This window comes from Acanthaster planci, linkage group LG07 (assembly GCF_054643075.1).
Source record: "Acanthaster planci isolate LZ-2023a linkage group LG07, COTS_SCS, whole genome shotgun sequence".
Taxonomy (NCBI): Eukaryota; Metazoa; Echinodermata; class Asteroidea; order Valvatida; family Acanthasteridae; genus Acanthaster; species Acanthaster planci.
The window spans coordinates 10,694,456-10,716,136 of NC_141783.1; the positions used below are offsets into that span (position 1 = coordinate 10,694,456).

The following is a 21,681-nucleotide window of genomic DNA, read 5'->3' on the forward strand; positions in this document are numbered from 1 at the left end:
AGTACAGAATTTGCTTAAGCGGGAAAACTTTGCTTAATAAACAAAGGTTACCAGCTCAAACTCTATCTGATTGCCATGTTAACCAAAAGACAGCTAAATACAATCCCCAAACAATATACATCACTTGGCGTTTTGGCTGGTTACCTGATTTATCTAGCAAGGTTTTCTCGTGCTTAAGCAAATTTTGTGCTTAAGCAGCTCTATGAAATTGGCCCCTTTTAGAGTGGTAGTTACACAACAAGTGGCAACCTATTTGGTAAGCGAATCATTATGTTGATGTTTTTATGTTGCAATGATGGCGTCAAATTGGAAGACTTGAAGGCACAGCAAAGGCATGCCCATTTCTTGCTCCAACAATCTTCCGGCCAGTCCGTGATGTCACATTCAACAAGGCTTCCGATTGGACAGAATGCAAAACCTCAGAGCACTATCCTTGAAAAATCTCTCGCATTTCTAAACGCAGCAGCGTATCACCCTACCGCACGGTTTCTCCCTCTAAATGTTAAGTCTCATGGGAAACTACGGAGTTATATGCCTTTCAGTGCACAGAATTCTATAACCGCTGAATCACCCTCTGCAACAATTTTGACCCTTCTACTCAAACTTCAATTCACCGGTTTCAAAGTTTCCAGGAATAACAAATACCTTCAGAGTCTTCCCCTTCTTTTATTTCAGATGGTGCCTCCTCAACTTCCTTGTCTGAAGCTTTCCCTGTTTCTTTCTCATCTTTTTTGCTCTCTGTAAACCACAAATCCGGCATTCAGCATTTGAGAAAAGATACTGTAAAAGGTATGTATATAAAGGTCTTTCGTATTTATGTATCTTACACTATCAACTACAGACTCATATACTATCTTCAGTCTATCTAACAACCCTGGCTTGAAGCTGTCAGTTGCTAAATGGTGAATTTTTCACAAACTTTGGCAAGAAAAGTTACAATGAAGACTGCAGAATTATCTACAATAAAAAATGATAACCCTTGGAGATGAAATATTACATTTGTTATGTGACAAACTAAGAACAGCGCTTGATCTGGTTATACATGCAGGGACTCTTGTAACTTTCCTCACGGAGACTTCTGATTTCGAAGGATCTCTTATGTACTAGTGAGCAGATGAGACCTCTTAGGATCATCACTACACCAGCACAAGATCAGTACAAGATCTCCAGTCAGATTTTAAGTCACAAGCTATTCAAATGAACTGCATTCGTTCTACAGTGTTCACTCATTTAATACTTGTAACAGGTGCACGGACTGGTCTTGTGACAGTCTGGACAACACAAATGGTACTTACCCAATGAGGAGGTCTGGGCAACACTTGGTAGGCATTTGGTAGCAAGCTCAATACACTGCTGGAACAGCTTACTTGCAGTATGACCATACTCTTGATTAACCACTGAAATGAATCAAAACACATTAGGACTCAGACTTCACTCCATATTCTACAAGTATAACTTACTCTACGACTGAAAGGACAAAGACTCAGAAATGAGAAAATGGACCCAATTCCACAGAGCTACTGAACAAAAAACTTGCTTTGCAAATTGATGTGCTGAGCAAAAATTAGCTGAGTACCAGTCGCAAGCAATATATGTATATAAAAACATTTTGGTTGGTGCCCTGTTCTTGCTAATCTCCCCACCAGACTCCAAGAACACCGCTTGCACGGCCGACGAGGAGAATACAAAAAGTTGGCCATCATCAAACATGCACACTTCATGGACCACCACATTGAATGGGACAAAGCAGAACTCATCGCCTCAACTAGAACTGGCTCCCAAGATGAATTCGAGAAGCCATGGAGATTTTTCGGCACACCGTACCCCAAGACATCGGTTTCAAGCTCAGCGACATCTGGCGCCCACTACTTGCACCCAAGCAGACACCCACTCCCGGGCAGTAGGGTCCCCTATACCCGAAACCAACACCCCCACTCCAGGCGTTAGGATCTTCTCTGCCCAAAACACCCCCCCATCCCTCTTGGCATAAGGGTCCCCCATACCTGAACCCATGGTTTCCCGTCAATTCCGTCACCCTGCACCCAACAGGATCCAACGCCTTCACGCAACAGTGCACACACTGAGTTACACAACCCTCAAATCCCGTTCCACACTCCACCGCTTCCGGATTACCTTTTATAACCAAGCTATCCACTCCAGTCCGGCACACTCTCCTGAGGACGGCCAGAGCACACTGGCCGAAACGTTGAGTTAACACTCAACGGCTCTTTTAAGAACCCCACCTTGCCCAAAAGAGATTGATTCCATGGTGTACCTACAAACCTATTTCTCATAACAACAATCGGTCACGCGTATCCAATGCAGCCCCTATTGAATGTGCATAAACCTGTATGTGCATGCAGTGAGATTCCACCAAAGCAACACTGATGCTGTGTAAACCCATGCCATATTGTGTAAATGCAGACGTATATGAAACTACAGGTCTGGTACCTCGACTCTGCGCAGCATGCATCATATCGGCAAGAGAGAGAGCTAGAGAACTGAACAGCAGCCAGGCATGGTTGTGGCTGTAGGTCTCCAGTAACGGGCCCTGCTGCATGCCCGAGCTGACAATCTTCATGGGAATGACCTCCACACTATGTGAAGCGGTGTGCCTGGAAAATCAATCGAACACACAAATTCAATGTCATGGTGTATAGGGTGAGTCTCCAATACTGTGGCAATAAACAGTCTGGAATATTACCATATTTGAACAAGCTATTACGTCACAAATCTCATGCAATCTGACCAATCACAAGGCCTGTTCTACCAGCCAACAATGTTACAGGGTACTTTTCTTACAATGTTGGAGCATATGGAACAAAAAACACCAACTAAAAATTCTGTTTGCAAACATTTGACTTGCTGTACAAAAAAAGACCATTATAGATATCCACTGTACATTTTAAAACATAGTTGTGCTTTAAAATTCGTTCTTGCCAACTTGAGATATTTAATGTTGAAGTTGGACGAAAACTGCTGTAGCAATGGGGGCATAGGGAAAGGTCACTTTGCCCATATGTGGTAATACTCCAAACTACTAAAGGCTGACATTTAACACACAAGCTGATAGGAAACTGCCATAGCATATGTGTCCCCCTGCCCAGTGGAAGTCCATGTCTCCCAAGGTGCCCCCGTTTGAAAGTTTGAAATGTACACAGCCTATGTACAAATTACAGTTAATATGCTTTCAGTGCCCCCTTAAGAACAACGTGTACACCCCCAGGTGCCCCCTCACAAATTTCACCCTACACCGACACCAACTGACAGTTAGACATAACATGTATCAAGTGGTCAAAACCCTCTTTTAAAAATAAGCCTGTGTTTGAATTGGGAATTTCACTATGGCTGTGACTATTTAACTGGAGTGGATCAGCATGAGACATCCATAGCCACAGCCGCACAGCAGGGGATTCAGATGCTAACCTTAATATACCTACCCTTCAGGGAAATCCTGCGCGTGATGACAGCCATAGCACAGGTCAAAGTCTTCACAGATGTTACAGTGGATACGAGTACCGACGATGAAGCCGTGGCAGAAATCACAGTTATACCTGCCCAATTTATCAAAGAAGAAGAAGAAAAAAAAAAGCAAAATTACTGTACTGCCTGCCTGACATTCAAAAAAATTCTACTATTAAGAGGCCGACTCTGCTCTCACTAAAAACAACTAAAATATTAAATGATTCAGTAAAGTGAAGTGCGGTAATAAATAATAAGTTAGTAAGTTAACCCCTTCGCTACGGGAGACAGCAAGAGCCACGGCTTTGTGGGAGGATTAGTGCATACCACACATACAGTCTATTCACCATGCAGCTGCTGGTTCAATGGGACCTGCTGATGGACAAAGCCCTCCATTCAGGGCATACCACAGCCCAGCAGTCACGGTCAAAGGAACTACCAGCGCGAAGGGGTTAATAAATGCAGGAAAGATGAAGCTCACTACGATGAAATTCCAGTTCATCTATTTTTCTTAGCTTCCTCATACGAAGCCAACTCAAGATGATTTGGTTTGATACACAGGCTGTTTGATCTTCTTACATACATATGGTACCCAATAAATGCCACCAATCAATTTAGATCATCCATTACAGCTGCATGACAACACCATACGCAGCTGTCAAGCATTGCCAAGACAGACTGACAACACTTGATGGAGCTGAGTAACCTGCCAACTGCAATGATGTGGCATTTGTCACTATCCCCTTTTCTGGGTGTACATGACTATCCAGAGCATGCCAGCTCAATGGTGAACTGTTTTTGGCAAGGTGGGATTTTGAGGCTGAGAATGTAATGTTTCCAGATGAAAAATTGGCTGTCAAATCCGCATTGGCTATATTTTCAAGCATTACACTTTGATTGTTGAAGTTCCAGTATAGTTCGGAATTTCTTCTAATTTTATTTCTCATGTAATTCATTACTAAGCAGCATGAGTTGTCAGATGAAGGGTCACCAATTTCATGAGCGTACAAAATGTACTCTTCTCTAGATCCCCTCTCCAAGAGCTTGCAAACTGAGAAGAAAAGTGACAGTTTCTATGCTGGGTTTCGTCATTATTTTTAACAATAATTACCAAGTGTACATGGTCAAATGAGCCCCTCCCCATCTGGCACAGTCTGTATTCTCATGAAAATGATGGAAAAATACGGGCAATTCACAATAGTGTGCCACCAAGAGTTTGCAACATGTTGGCCAATCACAACGCACAAAATTTGTCGACCCTTTCCAAACGCGCATTGGGTCGACAAATTTCGCGCATTGTGATTGGCCAACGCGTTACACACTCTCGGTGGTGCTATAATGTGAAACGGCCATATTGAATGACCCCTTATCACGGACGTATATAAAAAACCTGGACTTGCAACGCTTTCGTAAGAAAAAGAAGCCAACTGGCGGCCATTTTATCGAGCCGAATACAAATGCGTAGGTTGACTTGCTTGTATTGACGTCAGGAAGAACAAAGGCAGATTAAGGGCATTGCGAGTCCAGATTTTATTATACACGTCCATGCCCCTTACCTGAAATCCACCATGGCATGGTCATCCCTATGGCCCTCAACCTGTACACCACCTGACAGAGTATAATCAAAGTGGACCATTTCAGAAAGTTCCAGACCACTTCATACTTGATCTGCTCCACCAAAAATTGACTTGGTTGTGGGAAAGTGGTCTTTTGGATTTATGTAAATATTGAACCAAATGGGCATGATTTATTTTGGACATCTTGCCGACGTTCTACAAATTCCAAACCTCCTACTGTTTGTACAGTCACAGAAAGTCAATACTATAATCCACTTTAACCTGCTACACTCCATACACATATCACGTCAGTTGACTTATTTTGAATGAATGGAATGCTTTGTTTGCAATCTACCCTCACACCAAACCTTTGATTGGAGTCAAATGATCATTGAAAAATAGCAACCAAACTGCAATAAATAATAACTTAAACAAAATCTCAATTTCCTCCTTTCTGTCAAAAATACCTTAATTTCTTAATGTAAATTTAACTTTACTCATCACTCAACCAATATATAATAATGTGGTGACCAAAACAAGAAGCCATTACTGTGGTGGCACCACACTTGCACACAGGTGGTAAGCTTACTCTTCAAATACCTCTTCTACCATTAGCGTATTGTGATTTGCCTAATGTGCATATGTCTCAAGGTAAAAAAGCACACCCGTGAGTTTCGTGCCACTCCAGTAATGGTATCTCCTCGGTTTAGACGGCAGAACAAAAACAAGCAATCCAAGATTCACTTCAACATTTCTCTATGGGCCTTGTTACATATGAACTCACCATAGAAGCAAGAACGACAGAAGTCAAAGGCTTTGCACTCCAGACAATGAAAATGGGCTCCTGGTAACCGTGCCTGGCAACCGTCGCAAACCATATAAATCGTAGGCAGTAGACTACAGTAACGAGCGACAAACATGTGCATGGCCTGATGAAGTTGGGGGGGGTGGGAGGAAATACCGGCAAAACGAAAATCAAAACGGGGGAGGAAAAAAAACAGAGAGAAAGTCAACATGCGGCTTACCAAAATAGCAGCTAAAACAGAGATCGAGATCCCTACATTCCAGACAGTGGTAGCGCGGCCCGGGTATGTTGGCATCGCAGCCGTCGCATGAGATGATCACAGCAAGTTTGCTGCAATACCGGGCGATAAACATATGCATTGCCTGGTGTAGTAATAACACATGGACCAAAAAAAAAAAAAAAAACCATGAGTGACTGTGGCAGATCGCAATGAACGCTTTGTGAGGTTACTGTCCAACACACGGCAGATAAACAGCTGTGAGCATGCTGCTTCCTTGCAAAAGGATGGACTGGAGTAACTGCGTTGAAGTGCTGTGGTCAAAACCAGACACGTTTGTATTCTCCATGAATATTAACATTCAGTGCAATGCAACTATAACGAACACGACGTGGTCCTTGCAAAATGGCCGGTATGGCGGTCATTTGGCATGGGATTTTCAGTCACTTATGACATTTCAAGATATTTCCATGTTTTATGCCAGTTTCCCATGAGCTTTCCTTGTGTCATTACTTCAAAAACACATGCGACATGCAGTGCAGTTACACAGGTAACCATTGCTAAACTGGAACGACGATCTATTTGCTCTTTGCACACTGCCGCCATAGGCATGCAGGGCCTCAATATTGATCTTTAAACAGGCTGGTTCAGTGATTCCTACATAAATTGCTTTATAGTAATTCTGTGTGTGCTGCATAGCTCTTATACAATGCAATTGGACATTGTTTGAAAAGCTGCGTCGATGCAATTCTACAAGCTGTCAGATAGAGGCTCTGAATGCCTATGGCAGCAGCGTGTAAAGAGCAAATTGCATTGAAGCTGCAAACACACAAGCCAGAAACATGAGAACTGTCAGGCAAGTGCAGTTGAAAACAATTGAAACTAGCAAAATATTTAGCAAAGATTTCTGCCAGTTCACTTGCGAAAGCTAATTGATCTGTATATGTATTTTCTTTTTGCTTCCTTTAAGGTGAAAGTCTTTACCTTTGGAGCAACAAGAAGTAAAATTTTCCACATCAGAGTAACCAATGTTGCAAGCACATACTCAGCAGGTGATACACATGGCCGCCAGTGTATCCATGCACAAGTACCCACTAACCCATTTTTCTTTTATTTAAACTAAATTTTCAATATTCTGTAAATAAGAATGAAAATTCAGGAGCTAAGGGGGTTGTTTGGTATACCTGATTATTCAGTATGGAAGTGTTTGAAAAAGCAGCATTGTATTGCATTCACAACTGATATATTAATATATTCCTGCAGAACATGCACATATTCCCTACTGGAATACTGACAAAATTATGTCCACCATGAAATATAACAGAGTTGTCAATATAATCCACTTGAAAATTTGACTGGCATGAGATTAGCTAGACACTCACTCGTCTCTTCTCCAGCGTGTCCTGCTTCTCGATATCATTGAACCATCTTGAGAAGCCATTATTGGAGTTATCCCGGAATTGCTTGAACCACGCCATGCATTGCCTGTGGACCTCCAACTGCTCAGCTTCGTCAGCCACACTAGGGAGCTTGTCATGGAAGCTTACATTCCCTGTATACAGTTGCGAAATATTGCTTGTTATAACAGTCCCATCTTTCAGTGATGTGGTCATCTGGAATACTGGTTGTTTTAATGGTGCCAGACTCAGTCCTTAGTCATCTGAAATACAGGTTTTATGATGATCCCAGCTTCATTTATACTGCCAAAGCCTTATCCACAAAGATCCCCTCAGTCACAGTCACAGCCTGCCAATGTTGGAGCCATAAGCTGTTTTCGCATTGGACTTCTTCAGTAAAACTTATTACTGTTATCAATTTGAAAAAATTAAATCCAGTGCAGACAGCCAGGAAACTCTCAAATTGTCAAGTGTAGATCACCAAGTGTAAATTACATCTTCCTGTCGCAGAATTTTTACAGGGCCAACTGGGTCATGGAAGAATTACATTGTCAATTTTACATTGCAGAAATGTCCTGTGTGGACATTTTGGTTATGTGAAATCTGAACACCAATAAATGGGTTGTGACCTCTGTTGTTTCTTGCTCACGATCTATACGGTAAGGTAAATCAGAGGGCACCCTTGTAAGATTCTACAACAACATGCCACTGAAAGTCATGGACTTTCGGCGGGTCCAAGTAATCCACAAGCAGATGCACGGCAGAATAACCATGATGGAATGTTACCAAACAGCAGCAGTAGTAAAAGAGTAACTCTGTACACTTTTTAGTCCTAAGAGAATGCGGCTATAGTCAGTCGCTGTTGCAATCAATATCAAAGTCAGAGTAAGTCATGTTCAAAGTCATGCTCAGTCACATTCAGTCAAAGTCACACTTAATCACTCTCAGAAAGTCACAGGTAAAATCACATCTGAATTCACTCCCTCACGGTCACATTCAGTTACTCATACTCGGCCATACGGAGTCACAGCCACTCATCACGACAATTAGAGTCGCTCGCAGTCAGTCATAGCTGGTTACAGCAGATCGCCATTACAATTAGTCTCAATCTGCCAGTCACACGTAAGCCACAGTAATAATCTGTTTCACGTCACACATAAGCTCGGAAGAACAAGTTCCTGGCTTACTTTTTGAGATGTTTAGCAGCAGCGAGGGTGCTTTGATGTCACACAGAAACTTCAAGTCATAAGGTTGCCAGTCCACATCGAGTAGGTGAAGAAGACATGCCTCCATACAAGAATATCCGGTCTCAACCTCCCTGTGAGTTAATACCAATTTCCTACTGATGAAATCATTCTCATCAATTTTTTAAAGGGGGAATTTTCTTGGGCATGGATCTCAAAACTGACCAACTAGGCATCCTGTGGTTCCTATGAATAATAACTCGTTTGAAATCAGGTTTTTGAGTACTTACTCTGACTGGTCAGTGCAGTCAAAGTTTTCAATGGCCTCAACTAGACTCTGCACCAGGAGGTAGAAGGAGCCACGCAGCCTGGCCTCCAATTCCAGTCCACAGCCATCTAATCCACTTGCATAGTGCCTGAGAGAAGATAACAATCCAAGAAAATGAACTTTCAAAACTTATTCCTGTAAAAACTATTCCTAAAACTGCTAACTTTGCCTTCATCTTTCAGAAACTATTTTTCAGGTGAATGAAACCCGCTATTCAGTACTTTTAAAAGGCTTTGTTTTACCAAAAACAAATGTGAGCAGGATCACATTTTATGCTTTTTTATACCTGTCTACAGTTAAGTTGGCACACAATATCAATGTTTAGGTCATTCGCAGTTACTTTTAGTGGCAATTAATAATGCATTAATGATGTAAAAATGTAACAAAAACTGCATGAATATAATTCAATATTTAGTGTGTGACAAAATGTGGTAAATGTGACAGAGAAGTTTAATCTGTATGCGTTTTGGTCAGTGTTGTGAAGTCTCGTACACAGCAACACATAAAATTTATGTTATTAACCATTTAATGGTTATTGAAAACACACTCCCAGGATATGTATATGAAGTTCACTACTAAGAGCCACAAAGACCAACTTGAAGACATGATACGCACATTTCTCCGATGGATTTTGTGAGCAGCATTTCTTTCAGGAACTGCAAACAGTCTGACTGGAAGATGGTGGGCTTGCCACTGGCTTTCAGGAACCGACAGGCAAACTGGTAGATGTCGGCCACTGCCTTGGCCCGTTCCTGTCGCTCTTTAAGCAGGCCTCGTACCCTGGGCAAGTGAGGGAGACGTTGCATTACAACCTTATATACCTAATGCTGCCTGTGAACAACAGAGGTCCACACAATACAGGTTTTGTAAATGATGGGGGGATTAATCAAAGTTCACACAGAGTTCACACGGGTTTGGATTATTGGTAGGAAAAGGAAAAACAGTCAAGGAAAGCATCTGCAAAAAAATTAGCTATTTAACGTTTTTTAGTTTTCTTAACGACACAAAAACAAATAAATGTTCACACAAAGTTAGCAATCTAAAGGTATGTCCATTTATGGGTATTAGAAAAAAAGAGTACCCAATGGGAAAAAAAATACAAACAAAGCAAACAGAGATTTCAACCTCAAAATTGAACATGTATACACACAGTTCATGAAGGCCTGTCTGGTAACTCCCATACACGTTGTTGTGGTACACCAGGATACCAGTGTAGACAGTGAACTTATCTAATGTGTGTGGCTTAAATTTTGGCAAGCGCCATGGCCACAAATTCCATTCTTCTTCTTCTGCGTTGTCTGGTTTTAGTTTGGATTGTTCTCGTATTAGTACCAGTTTAAAACTGGGAACAACTTCCACTGAGCTTGAAAGAGAGAATTTGATGGTAAATTTCCAACAGGACAGAGTCACACAACGGAGTGGAGTTACAACTGCATTTAAAGTCTTCTCAGAGCATGTGCATGACTGCACACACCCATCAAGAATCTGCAGAATCGGGTTACCTTTCCACCGTGAGGTGAGGGTTTTTAACAAAGTCTAGCACCAGTTTGAACTCGGGATACTGGCTCAGCACTGTGCCTTCCTCAGCTGTGCCCTAAGAAAGGAATCAAGATTTCAGATTTGTTCAAAAATGGTTTAAATCAACCTCCCTGTCAAAATGTATTACCTTTGTTCCTCAGTTGGCTTTCTGTTTTTGTTTCTTTGGAGTTTTTCATCTTTTGCTTTTCATTAAATCATAGTCTGTAGAAATGAATTACTTTATATTACGCTTAGACATACAGCTTTATAACAGAAAATGAAGAATCCTGACAAAGATATGACACAAAAAGGCAGTAGTAGGACCAGTGAGTTACTATCAAGTGATGCAGCTCTCATGGTTTCTTTCTTCTACGATGACTTCAGCACTTCACAACATATTCTTAATTACAACCAAAAGATGTTTTCTGTTCTTAAATAATCTTAAATGTCCATTGAAATACCCAAACTGACTGGTAAATTTGGTTCTGTCAGTTTTTTAACTGGGTCCTTCCATGAGGTTGGGGCACAATTTGTGACGGTGTCCATTGTTACATGGGTTCTGTAAAAAAGAACAGTTATTTCCCTGCATGTGGATTCCAAATTGATATTGTTACACATCTTTCACGGCTGAATACAGAGGTGTGTGTTATTTGTACAGAGCAAATGACCTACTCTACAGGTCATGACAGGTGGTAAAAGTTACCGATGTAACAAGGACACCGTCACAAATTGTGCCCCAATCTCATGGAATGACCCAACTGTGAAAGGAAAAGGGAGTAAAACTTTTTTCCAAGCATGCACTGCTCTATTGTCTCAAATGATAGCATAAATGCGTATGCAAATGGTTTGGGTCTTTGAAGTACCCATGGAAAAATTTTAACTACTGGGAAACACAGCTTAGCCCATTTTACTCTGTTTTGTGTCTGCTCCTATTAAAGATGTAAATACACCAGGTGCTGCAAAGTACCTGGAAGGCGGCATTCATCTCAGCAGAGGTCTGCCGTTCCTTCAGAGCTCTGCTCTCAAGCGACTTACTCCTTGTATAGAGGTCACTGCGCCTACGCTGCAGCTGTAAAAGAAGAAGTCCACAAGGATTCAACCAGTGTGCACCTGAGGATGTGCAAATGTTATCAAGGGAAGCTGATGGGCTAAAAATGCTACCGAATCCCTGAGCCTTTGAGGGTGAAGGTTTGTACATGATCAAATCCCTGCGACAGTTCTCTCAATGAACTTGAACTTAGCTCCTGTATTCAACCTGTTCTTGTAGAAAATATGTCTCCGTGGTGAAGCCTCGGAGCATAGCTAATTATGCGGTAGCAGTGACAAGTATCACAAGAATAATGTTTACGAGTAACGATTTGTGGCGGCTGAATGCATCTAGTATAATTTTCTGCCCTAAATACAATCAGCAAGCAGTTTGCGAGTTTGCTCATGAAAAATATGCAAATGTTTTACTAACACAAATTTTTCAAGATTGATGATTCTGGACAAGTGGTAAACTGAGAAATGACAAATGAAAAAAAATGAGAGCTGTCTAGAACATTTGAAATTCTTTTCAGAAATCAGTGACCCAGACTTCTTTTTCTTTTAATATGCCATCAATTTACAGCACTTCTGTTAATTTTGTTCAGGAAACTTCCAGTAAATCATTAAAGGGATGTCAGGAGTTGACAATAAACCATACCTCCACTTTCTTTTGCAGTTTAGTCAACCCAGCAAACTGAAGCAGAAATCTTGCCTTTTCTCGAACCACTCCAACTGCAATGGATAATTGAATATGCAACACTGAATCAACACAGCATGCTGGACTTTTACTTAGAAAACTACGCAATATGTGTTTCGATTTGGAAAAAACGACTGACCCTCTGTCACCCTGGATGCATTATCCAAGTAAGGCACCAACCAAGAGACAAAATATGTGGCAAGCCAGAGGGAAAAGATGCATTTACACTGCGTTATCTTTCCACTTCACTCTTTTTTCAGTGGGTAGCAGTAGTTACAAATGAGGAAACAGTGCAATAACCGTCGGAAATGTTTTACATGAAGCCTTATTCTCTCTTTTTTCCACTTCAACCCTCTCTCTAGCAATACAATACAAAAAACTGTGGTTAACTGTGGTATTACTGTTACATAGTTAACCCGTATGCATTTGAGGTTTTCATTAGGCACCCTGCAGAATCTAACAGAATACAACAGCTGAAAAAAATACTTTTGTTTACTGCTCCAACCAAATCCTATAGAAAGACCCTGCTCTTGGATATCGTTGAGTTCAGCACAGTAAGGGCTAATGTACGTTGACCGTGCTGTGGTGAAGTGCATCAAGAACATTTACACAAGTTCAGTCACATGCCTTTCATGAGTAACTTGGTAAACAATAACAGAGGAATGCTTTTGTCACAATTCACTTGAATAGCAAGTGACTTAGTTAAGGACCGGACATTTTTTGTGATGATCTTTCACAGAATTGTAATGGACCCAACTAAAACACTAATGTTTTGGGGAGGGTTATGTAGTAGCCTACATATTTTAATATTTTGTACAAAAATTTGTTTGTGGGGTTTGATAGCGAGATGGTTAATAACACCTACTGGGTTCACCCTCTGAGCTTCCTGATTTGGGGTCCTTCTCCTGGGCTGCTAGCTGCTTCTGTCGCAGGTCAATCTAACAAGAGCAAATACAGTGATTCCCAAGTTACATTTTCCATCTTTACTATCACTGTCCATGACTACCTCAAATGGAACTATAAAGCACATCCCAGTCAGTCAGTCAGCTTCGCAGCTCGTCAAAAAAATCACAAGATTCCTCAGGTGGGACTCGAACCCACGACCTCCGGCTTACTAGTGCTGACGTCTTAACCACCTGACCACCAAGCTCGCCGGGGTCGGCTGGCTGGTCCGAGTCAGATGTAGCAGCGGGTAAGCAAAATCATTTCAAGATGTATTTTGCATCGTGGAGATGTTAATTTTTAATTACAGGTTTTGCCCTTATATACATTGGCGTAAGGGCAAAATCTGTAATTAAAAATTAACATCTCCCGAATGCAAAGTACTTCTTGAAACTTAAATCTCGTCTGTTCAAATTCTGAAATCAAATGATTACCAAGACTGGCAGTGCATGTAAGCAATAACAAGAAACTTACGAGGAGTGGTCTGAGACCCTCAGCCGTTCTGAACGCTTGGATTATGCCATCACTTGGCTTGGACAAAGAATCGGCTTCAACTAAAACAAATAAAACCAACAATAAGAAACGAATGTAGGTAGATTGCTTGTGCTATCAATATTTACAGGATTACATGCTGTCCGAACACAACGACCTGTTCCGGCCACATTTCACTATTTTGTGGGCAACTCACCAAAACATGATATTTTCCTCCAAAGAAGAACACATAAAACTCACTTTAAAATGACTGCTATTGGATGAATATTTTTCAGAACGCTCCCAGTTCCTCTCTTTATACCATAAGGGCCCAAGATTAAGACCTAGCTTCATGGAAGCAATACTGATCCATCCAGTGATGAACTAAAATATCCCCAGCGTATCAAAAATTAAACTATGCACATTACTATTATTTTATGCCTTCTCAGTTGAAGGAAAACAAGACTGCCAAAAAGTCTCATTTACTTTGCAACTTTACACTCAATTACAGATTAATTGCAAACTGTGGTTGGTTTAAAAGCAACGTGGAAAGAATGAAAAGCAAAAGTTACTATAGATAGGAATTGTGTCTCGAAGCTCCTGCGAGTGCCACAAGAGGGCAGCAAACACAGACAAAACGGCGCTGTTGACGAGATCCCCACCTACTGAGGGCATGTGGTAGAGTGCCTGGCACCTGCAATAAAGTCAAAACCAAATCAACTCTAATGTGTAAGGAATGATCTACACACTTTGTTTCCGTGTATAGACAGATCTGACTGGATGCCATAACTGCGGTAGCACTGCCCTCTACACGCACATTCTTCAGCCTGATGCGCGGGTGTATGGGCAAATCATGACACCCTTCTGGTGAAAGTGGCATATAGTGAAAGTGGCATATAATGTGCACGTATCACCCATGTAAGAGCACTGAGCCACTGCAGTAATGGCTTTTAATTCTGATTGTCGAATTCCACTACTGATGGATCAAAGGGGATGACAAGGGGCTAAGTTCCCAAATTTCCCACACCCCCCCAAAAAAGAGGTAAACACTTTTCATCTTGAAAAATACTGCCAGGCGATATATTTGAGATTGTCTCATTTCCTATCCTACCAAAATCTTGAAAAAGCCCCCAAACTTTGCCTCACCCCTGGGGAAACCGAAATAGTTATAAAAGTTATTAAATGTTGCCCCCCCAAATGGTTCTGGAACTGCCTTGGTTTGATCATGAACAAAGTTTGCATTAATGGTTCAAATTCTTGGTTTAATTTATCAATTATATTTGGAACGTGTTTCTTACATTTTCAATTTTTAGAAGTATTTACTTAAAATCAAGATAGCATGATAATTTAAGCAAAGGACTCAATCTGTTAACTCTACAACTCAATGCAACTGCTACACCAACTGGTCTATCCTCTCCTACACTGAATCACAGTAACAGTATCCTCAAGTGTCAGGATGAAAGCACAGCCATTATGAAAAACTGGGAAAAGAACACTTTGGAATGAACCTTTTTTATATGATTTAAAACCAAAGAGCACAATGAATGGGTGCCTTCTAAGCAAAAGCCTTTTGAGGCGAATGCAACATTATGAACACAATATTCCTTTTTCTAAATATTAATTTCATTTTCTTCTTTTGTTCAATTTGTTTTGTTTGTTGTTGTTCTTGTTTTTCTTTTTAATTGGGGGGGGGGGTAGCCTCACTTGGTAATGAACACAGATGGTGCACCAGGGCAGCTGTTTGCAACTCCACTCAGAAAATCATTGATCACAGACTCAATGGGCTCGGTTGTCTGCAACAAAGCAAAAATGGAACCAATTCTATCGAACAGTGGTACCACAATTTCCAAAAGAGGTAACATCACATGCTAGGTCTACGGAACTGACAGATACATGGACTGGCTGTGCTAACTGTCAATTTTGTGAACTTGGAAAATCCTGGGATAAGGCTACTTTCTAAAAGTCTCACTTGGGCTTTAGGCCTGAACTTCCAAACTACGACCCAATCTTGTCCAGTGAAATTCTGCTTGTCTCTTTCTTCACACTGCATAACAGCATAAATAAGCTGCAGACTAAATCAAGACATATGTCTAGAAGTCAGAAAGGTATGAAATCCCAAGAAAGTCTCTTGGCAATGGACAAAGCCTGCACTGAGTACACTGGACTGGTTTACAAAAGACATTCCCTTGGTGCTCCTTCAAGCCTTTTACCTCAAATCTCGAGCAGTGTAAGACTTTGTACAGTAATTTGTAATGGCATAAATTGGAAGCAAAAACATGGAAAAATTCACTGATCTCGGGAAAAATTGCATGCCTGTGGAAACCCGACTCACATGGATGCCAGAGAAGGAACGGGTGAGCCTTGCAACCTCGTGACCTCCTCTAAAGAGAGTTGTCCAGAGCTCCCCCTTGAGCAGATTCTCGGCAGCTGCCTTCAGGCTCTGCTCCTGATCTGATTCAGTGGCTGGACTCGGCTCTGACTTGGCTGTTTTTAAAGAATTTAGTGAAAATGAAAATTTGCCTCCTCGCATTACTGTCAACTTTAACAGAAATTCCAGATTGTATCTGGACTTCATGCATGCATATCCCAAGCAATATGAGAGGTACATCGCCTTTGTGCAGAATCGATCAGTCCGAATCAAGATGAAAATTACACTGTGTCCCCTGCATTGGAGCTACCAGGGAGTCCACAGGCAGGCACAGTATGCAGCACAGGTTACCGGCCAAAAACTGCAATGCTTACTTCTTATGACTAGTACCCAGCTGTATAGCTCATAAATCTGCTGAGCAACACCTGCTCAAAAACTTCATAAAAGTTTCCCCTGCCCACACCACTATGAAGATATCATTGCAAAAAAACTCAATTTTTGAGATGTAAACAATGCCAGATATGGTGAAGCAAACAAACATTTCCAATCAGGGATATCTGAACTTACATTTGGGAGGATTGAGAAATGGAGAGCAGATCTTTCCTTGCAATCTGGCCAAACTGAGCTGAAGGTCATACAACCAGGAAAACTGAACGTCACGGGTCCCTAAAGCAGTCACCTGGAAAACAAAAACATAAAACTATGCAGACTCTCAAACTTGAGAAATGAATGATTTCCATTCAGCAACACGCTGAACTATTTCTTACTATTTCGTCTTAAAAGTTGTAAACAGCCCTATTTTTTAACAAAGTAGTTGTTGCTACGAAAGCTCATGCAGTCCTTATGTCTAGAAAGTGCTAGCCTATGTTTGCCATTCAACCTTGAACGTGGCAATCCACAGGTTTGATTAATACATCTGTACTTGGTCTATCACACCAAACCTGGTCAAGATGGGACTTACGGTGAATTTGTAGCCCCACTCATTGTTGCTGCTGTCCGAGTGGAAGAGAAACTGCAGGCGGTGTGGCGACTTGAAGGTGTGAGAGAGTGGCCACTTCTCAGAGCCAACTTTCTGATCATAGACAGTCTTCTTGCCAAAGGAGTCGGTGAATTCCAGGTAATCATACCTGAAGGAATGAACAAAAATTTAGATTGGAGAAAAGAATAATAAAATGGTATATTTCTTTCACTTGCACTAATTAGTTGAAGAATCTACGACTTTGTGGGTCAAAGTTCAAGAAAGTTCTGGTTGGTGAAAGGCCACATTCTTAGTAAAGTTTAAAGTTGGTGCAGCAGTATTTCCACCTCTGCGAACTCAGTTCAAATCCCACCTGGGTCAATATATTTATTGGGTTTTCCTCCCTACCTGACTACGAGGACTTCCCCGGAATTTTTGTTAAAGTTTACCTCCCACCTCTAAAACTGAGTACTCTGGTTTTCTTTGTGCTTGAAAGCTAAAGTGCCTGGGGCTTTCTTGAGGAGGCCTTGGTTTTGTAACCAGAAGTGATGCTAATCTCACCTTAACTCTGTTTCACAGCGGGAATCAAAGTCCACCCGGAAGACCTGTGCCCCCAGGCAGTTGAAGACCTGGATGGTGTGTTGGTTGTGGGGGTACTTGTGGGCAGACTCCACCTCCCACTTGCGCAGGATCACCTTCTCCTTTTCCTTCTTGGCTGTGTCTTCCTTGGTATCATCCAGGAGACTCTGGTAAATCATCAGAAGAAAGAGTCAACTTTTGAGCAACCAATAACAATGCAAACTCTCAAATTCTTGAACTTCACAACACAGGTTTCCCTGGAGAGATTGAAAATTCAAACACGACAGCAAACGGAAGAAACATGCAAAACAAAAAGAAGTAGAGGTACTTTGGGGTTAATGATCTTTAAACTTCTTGAATGTGAATTCAATGTTTTAACATGTTAAAAACTGGAGCAAAAAAAAGTGATTCGAAAACTGAAATCAGACCTCAATAAAACTAAAAGCCATCCAACTCAATTGAATCTCACGTCATCTAATTTTTTGACTTTTGACTCTGAATTACTGCACATCACAAGGGCCAGTCCTTCTCAATACAAAAGCAAAATCAAATTGAATTTCAAGGCATCAGCACATACTATTTTATTACCATATCCAATCTCTTTCATTCTTAAGTTCATATGTTGAGTACACACTGGCCTCGATACTGCTATGTTTGTTAGAATCCAGACAGACTTGAATCTATCTGTTTTGAGTGGGAACAAAAGAGGGCATTTTACGATGAGATTGACAGTCCTTTGGTACAACCTCACCACAGAGTTTATGCACATTTGATGTGGAGCATACTGAGTGCGCACAACAAATTTCTTCTGGAATATAAGGTCTCCATGTGCACGCCGAATGCGTGAGGAGAACCCGGTTGGAAAATTTCAGACTAGTCTTTCTTTTGCTTGTGAGAGTGCACTTTAACTCGGGCCGGATACCAAGCATTCTGCCTGACTTACCTCTTTGAAATCATGTCCCAGGAGTTCTTGAAGCTGTTTGACTGCAACAGAGACTTGCACCATGTCACCCAAAATAACCTGGGGCAAACACTTCTCACTGAGAAGTATCAACATCAGAGTCTAGGAAACCAGATACAGGAGGCCGGAGATAGATTTTTGTATTTAGTGCCATCAGAATAGCAACCTGTTCAAAAATTTTTGAACAGTTTTAAAACCAATCAATTACTCACTGGCATCAGAAAACTAATCAATGAATTAAACCTGAAACTAAAAATCGAGCATTACATTTTCTGTAACAAATTAATCACTAATTATTTTTGAAAATAAATTCCTAAAATACAAAAGGTCCTGAAAATCCATTAGCTGGGTTCAAATTTTCTGTGTCATGTGATTCCATTCTGTGACACACTGAAAAGCAAGAGGAGACTAATTTGCACATATCCAATGACTCATGACCATATGGTGACCTCTTGCATCCAACGCTGATGGCAAAGGGATATGAAGTTTAAGTTAACATGTACTAGATCTTCTGCCATAATTTGAGGCTCTTGATTATACAAAATGAACCCAATGTGTTTCAGCTCCGGAGAAAAAAACAAATCAACAAGAGGTGTAAAGTAATTAATGCCGTAGTTTGAACTCTTCGTTGTACAAAATTATCCCAAACCAGAATGAAGCGTCGATTTGTCAAAATCATTTGAAAGAACATTAACTGGGTCTTTCAACATCAGCAAATCAAATAAAATGAAAATCTAATAACATCAAATCAAAAATGAAATCAAAATCTTCATACCAGTTGCCTCATTATTGTTCCAACGAAGCTATGCTGCAGTGCATCGATAAGCTTCTGCCGCTGCTGTTTCAGCTCAAGCAGGCGCTGTGGCAGCTGTAGCTCGATTCCTTGCTGCCGCTGATCGACTACAATCTGCAGCTCTTCTTCAAGTCCAAGCCTCCCATTGGGCTCCCCTTTGCTGTCACCGTCGCCGACTGCCTCTCCTTGCTGCTGCTGTTGTTGCCCCTCTTGCTCCTCCGCAGCAGCCCCATTCAAGGCAGCGTCTTTCACTGAGGCCTTGGGCGGCTCTAGCTTTTCTTGCTGTGTGTCAGCCTTCTTTGCTGCATTATCAACATCTGTCAGGACTTGCTGCTGCTGCTGCTCACTGACACTGTCTTTAGTTTGTGCTAGTGCTTTTTTCTCCTGCTCATCTACCTCTTGCTTTGTGGCGTCAGATTTCTCCACACCTTCCACAGTTTGTGGCGTTGGCTGTTGCTGTTTAGTCCTGTCATCGTTTGCCATTGCTGTCAGCTCCTCAAAGAGCTCCGGCTGCTGCATCTCACCACTATCTGTCCTTCTGTCCTTGCCAGGTTGGTCTTTGTCGTCTTCATTCTGCACTTCCTCCTTGTCTTTCTTGGGCAGTTTCTCCTCACATTTCATTTCACCTTTGAACTTGACGGTGTCCTCTAGTTGCCTAAGCTCATCCTGTCGTTGAGCGAGATGCTCATGTAGAAGGTTGAGGGCACTGACACTTTTGGTACATTGCATGCTGGTGTCTAAAGGAGGAGAAAAATGTGTAAATTATTTAAATCGTACAACTTTAGAAAAAATTGCAGAAACAGTTTTTTGGCACATTCACCCCTTGATTCTTTTGACCGCGACTGCTGGGCTGCGGTATGCCCTGTCCAGCAGCAGGCCCACATTGAAACCGCAGCTGCATGATGAATAGAATGTATGTGTGGCATGCACTTATCCTCACACCAAGCCACAGCTGTAGCCGTCTCCCGGCGTTAAACTGATGTGTAAGTGGAATATAAACAAATAGCTGAAAATTGCTGATATCACAAGCGCTAAGTGCGAAGCATATACAGTGTGGGGTCCGGGGCCTGCTTTAGGGCCTAGGGAAAATATTGATATGCAGATGCTCTGTAGTGCATTTTACAGCCTCCTGGTGCAACCGTTCATCTTTTTTTTTCTTGCAATTTAGGCTATGCGTACTTTTCAATTTAATTTTTTTTCATATTTGTCTGAAATTCCTGAAGAGGCTAACATGAATGGAAAGAGTTACATATGCAGACATTACTTTTCCCTTAAAATATTACAACAGCCAGCAGAAAGTGAAAAAATGTCTTAAGAAAGCTGAGAAAATACCATAGCATTTACTAAGAAAACGGGAAAAAAAACCAATGGTGCCCTCTTTTTTTCCTGTACATTAGCGCCCTCTTTTGCTATGACTCTTTTAGTATTTTTTTCTATTTTGTTAGAAATCGGAACGTTCCGAGTTTTTGCGGTCTGTAAACTTGCCTGCCCAACACGTCTACGGTGTATTCGATTCACGTCCACTCGAATCCCTCTAATGTACCTAACAACGGAGTATAGCATCATAATCTTTGGGGAGGGGTTTCTACCTTCCACAGATCTTCACAATGAGCATGAGGTTTGCTGGAAGACCACGTAATGACGTCAACTGGGGCTCTCATTCTGATGCTGGTGTATCGAGGGTTCAAACTCCTCTAATGTACTTCACAATGCATTACAGCATCCTATTTTGGCTTATATAATGCCTACCATGATCTTCACCCGATCCGCTTCGAGCAGGAACAAAAGAGGACGCATTCTCAAATGAAAACGACAGTCCTTTGGTACGCATTCACTGCATAGGCGTGCAAGCTAATGTGCGTTTGACGTGGAGCACACGGAGTACGCACAACAAGTTTAGTCTGGAATGTATGGTCTTCGCATCCACGCCGAACGCGTGCAAGAACCTGGTTGGAAAACTTAGTGCCATCTGTCTTTCTTCGCAGGTGTGGGTGCACTTCACCTTAGGGTGGATAAATGAGGTTTGTTGGAAGAGCAAGTAATGGCATCAACCTGGATCCTAATTCTGACAAACCCAGGTTCAAATCCCTCCCAATTACTTACACTTGATTATAGCATCCTGAGCTAGCTTGATGTGCTGTGGGTTTGGCGTCTTTGCCTGCAGTAGATCTTTGCACCAGGCAATGAGACTTGCCAGTAGAGCACCCAGAAGTTTGCTGACGTATGACTGGCTCTTGGGCAGCCCTGCTGGATTCCTCAGACTAGATTCAAACTGTGTCAAAATATAGAGAAAATAAAGACATTTCAAACTGTCACCAATTCAGGGAAAGAAAAACAAAATGCAAAATTCAGGTGCATTTCCATAGCACAGGGCATCACATTCTGTAGCTTTTTAAGAACAGCATTTTGAACTTGGTCT

General features: G+C 41.5%; 1 protein-coding gene across 5 annotated transcripts in view; it reads right to left on the reverse strand.

Annotated features, from left to right (window-relative positions):
- Nucleotides 1-21,681, reverse strand: part of LOC110973612 (zinc finger ZZ-type and EF-hand domain-containing protein 1-like) — a 68,955-nt gene that overhangs the window by 19,065 nt on the left and 28,209 nt on the right. For 3 of the 5 annotated variants that reach the window (XM_022224536.2, XM_022224538.2, XM_022224535.2), the window contains exons 29-52: nt 21,366-21,534; nt 19,245-19,999; nt 18,452-18,571; nt 17,491-17,675; nt 16,933-17,098; nt 16,539-16,650; nt 15,936-16,087; nt 15,308-15,396; nt 14,176-14,297; nt 13,607-13,686; nt 13,056-13,128; nt 12,152-12,225; nt 11,435-11,536; nt 10,452-10,543; nt 9,565-9,729; nt 8,912-9,037; nt 8,625-8,755; nt 7,423-7,592; nt 5,803-5,947; nt 5,019-5,070; nt 3,441-3,554; nt 2,452-2,615; nt 1,296-1,397; nt 646-738 (exon numbers count right to left, since the gene is read on the reverse strand). In XM_022224536.2, the coding sequence (XP_022080228.2) occupies nt 646-738; nt 1,296-1,397; nt 2,452-2,615; nt 3,441-3,554; nt 5,019-5,070; nt 5,803-5,947; nt 7,423-7,592; nt 8,625-8,755; nt 8,912-9,037; nt 9,565-9,729; nt 10,452-10,543; nt 11,435-11,536; nt 12,152-12,225; nt 13,056-13,128; nt 13,607-13,686; nt 14,176-14,297; nt 15,308-15,396; nt 15,936-16,087; nt 16,539-16,650; nt 16,933-17,098; nt 17,491-17,675; nt 18,452-18,571; nt 19,245-19,999; nt 21,366-21,534 (3,553 nt within the window). Of the gene's footprint in view, nt 1-645; nt 739-1,295; nt 1,398-2,451; nt 2,616-3,440; nt 3,555-5,018; nt 5,071-5,802; nt 5,948-6,043; nt 6,186-7,422; nt 7,593-8,624; nt 8,756-8,911; nt 9,038-9,564; nt 9,730-10,451; nt 10,544-11,434; nt 11,537-12,151; nt 12,226-13,055; nt 13,129-13,606; nt 13,687-14,175; nt 14,298-15,307; nt 15,397-15,935; nt 16,088-16,538; nt 16,651-16,932; nt 17,099-17,490; nt 17,676-18,451; nt 18,572-19,244; nt 20,000-21,365; nt 21,535-21,681 lie in introns of all 5 variants that reach the window. The other 2 variants (XM_087138984.1, XM_022224537.2) reach the window with 2 other exon arrangements.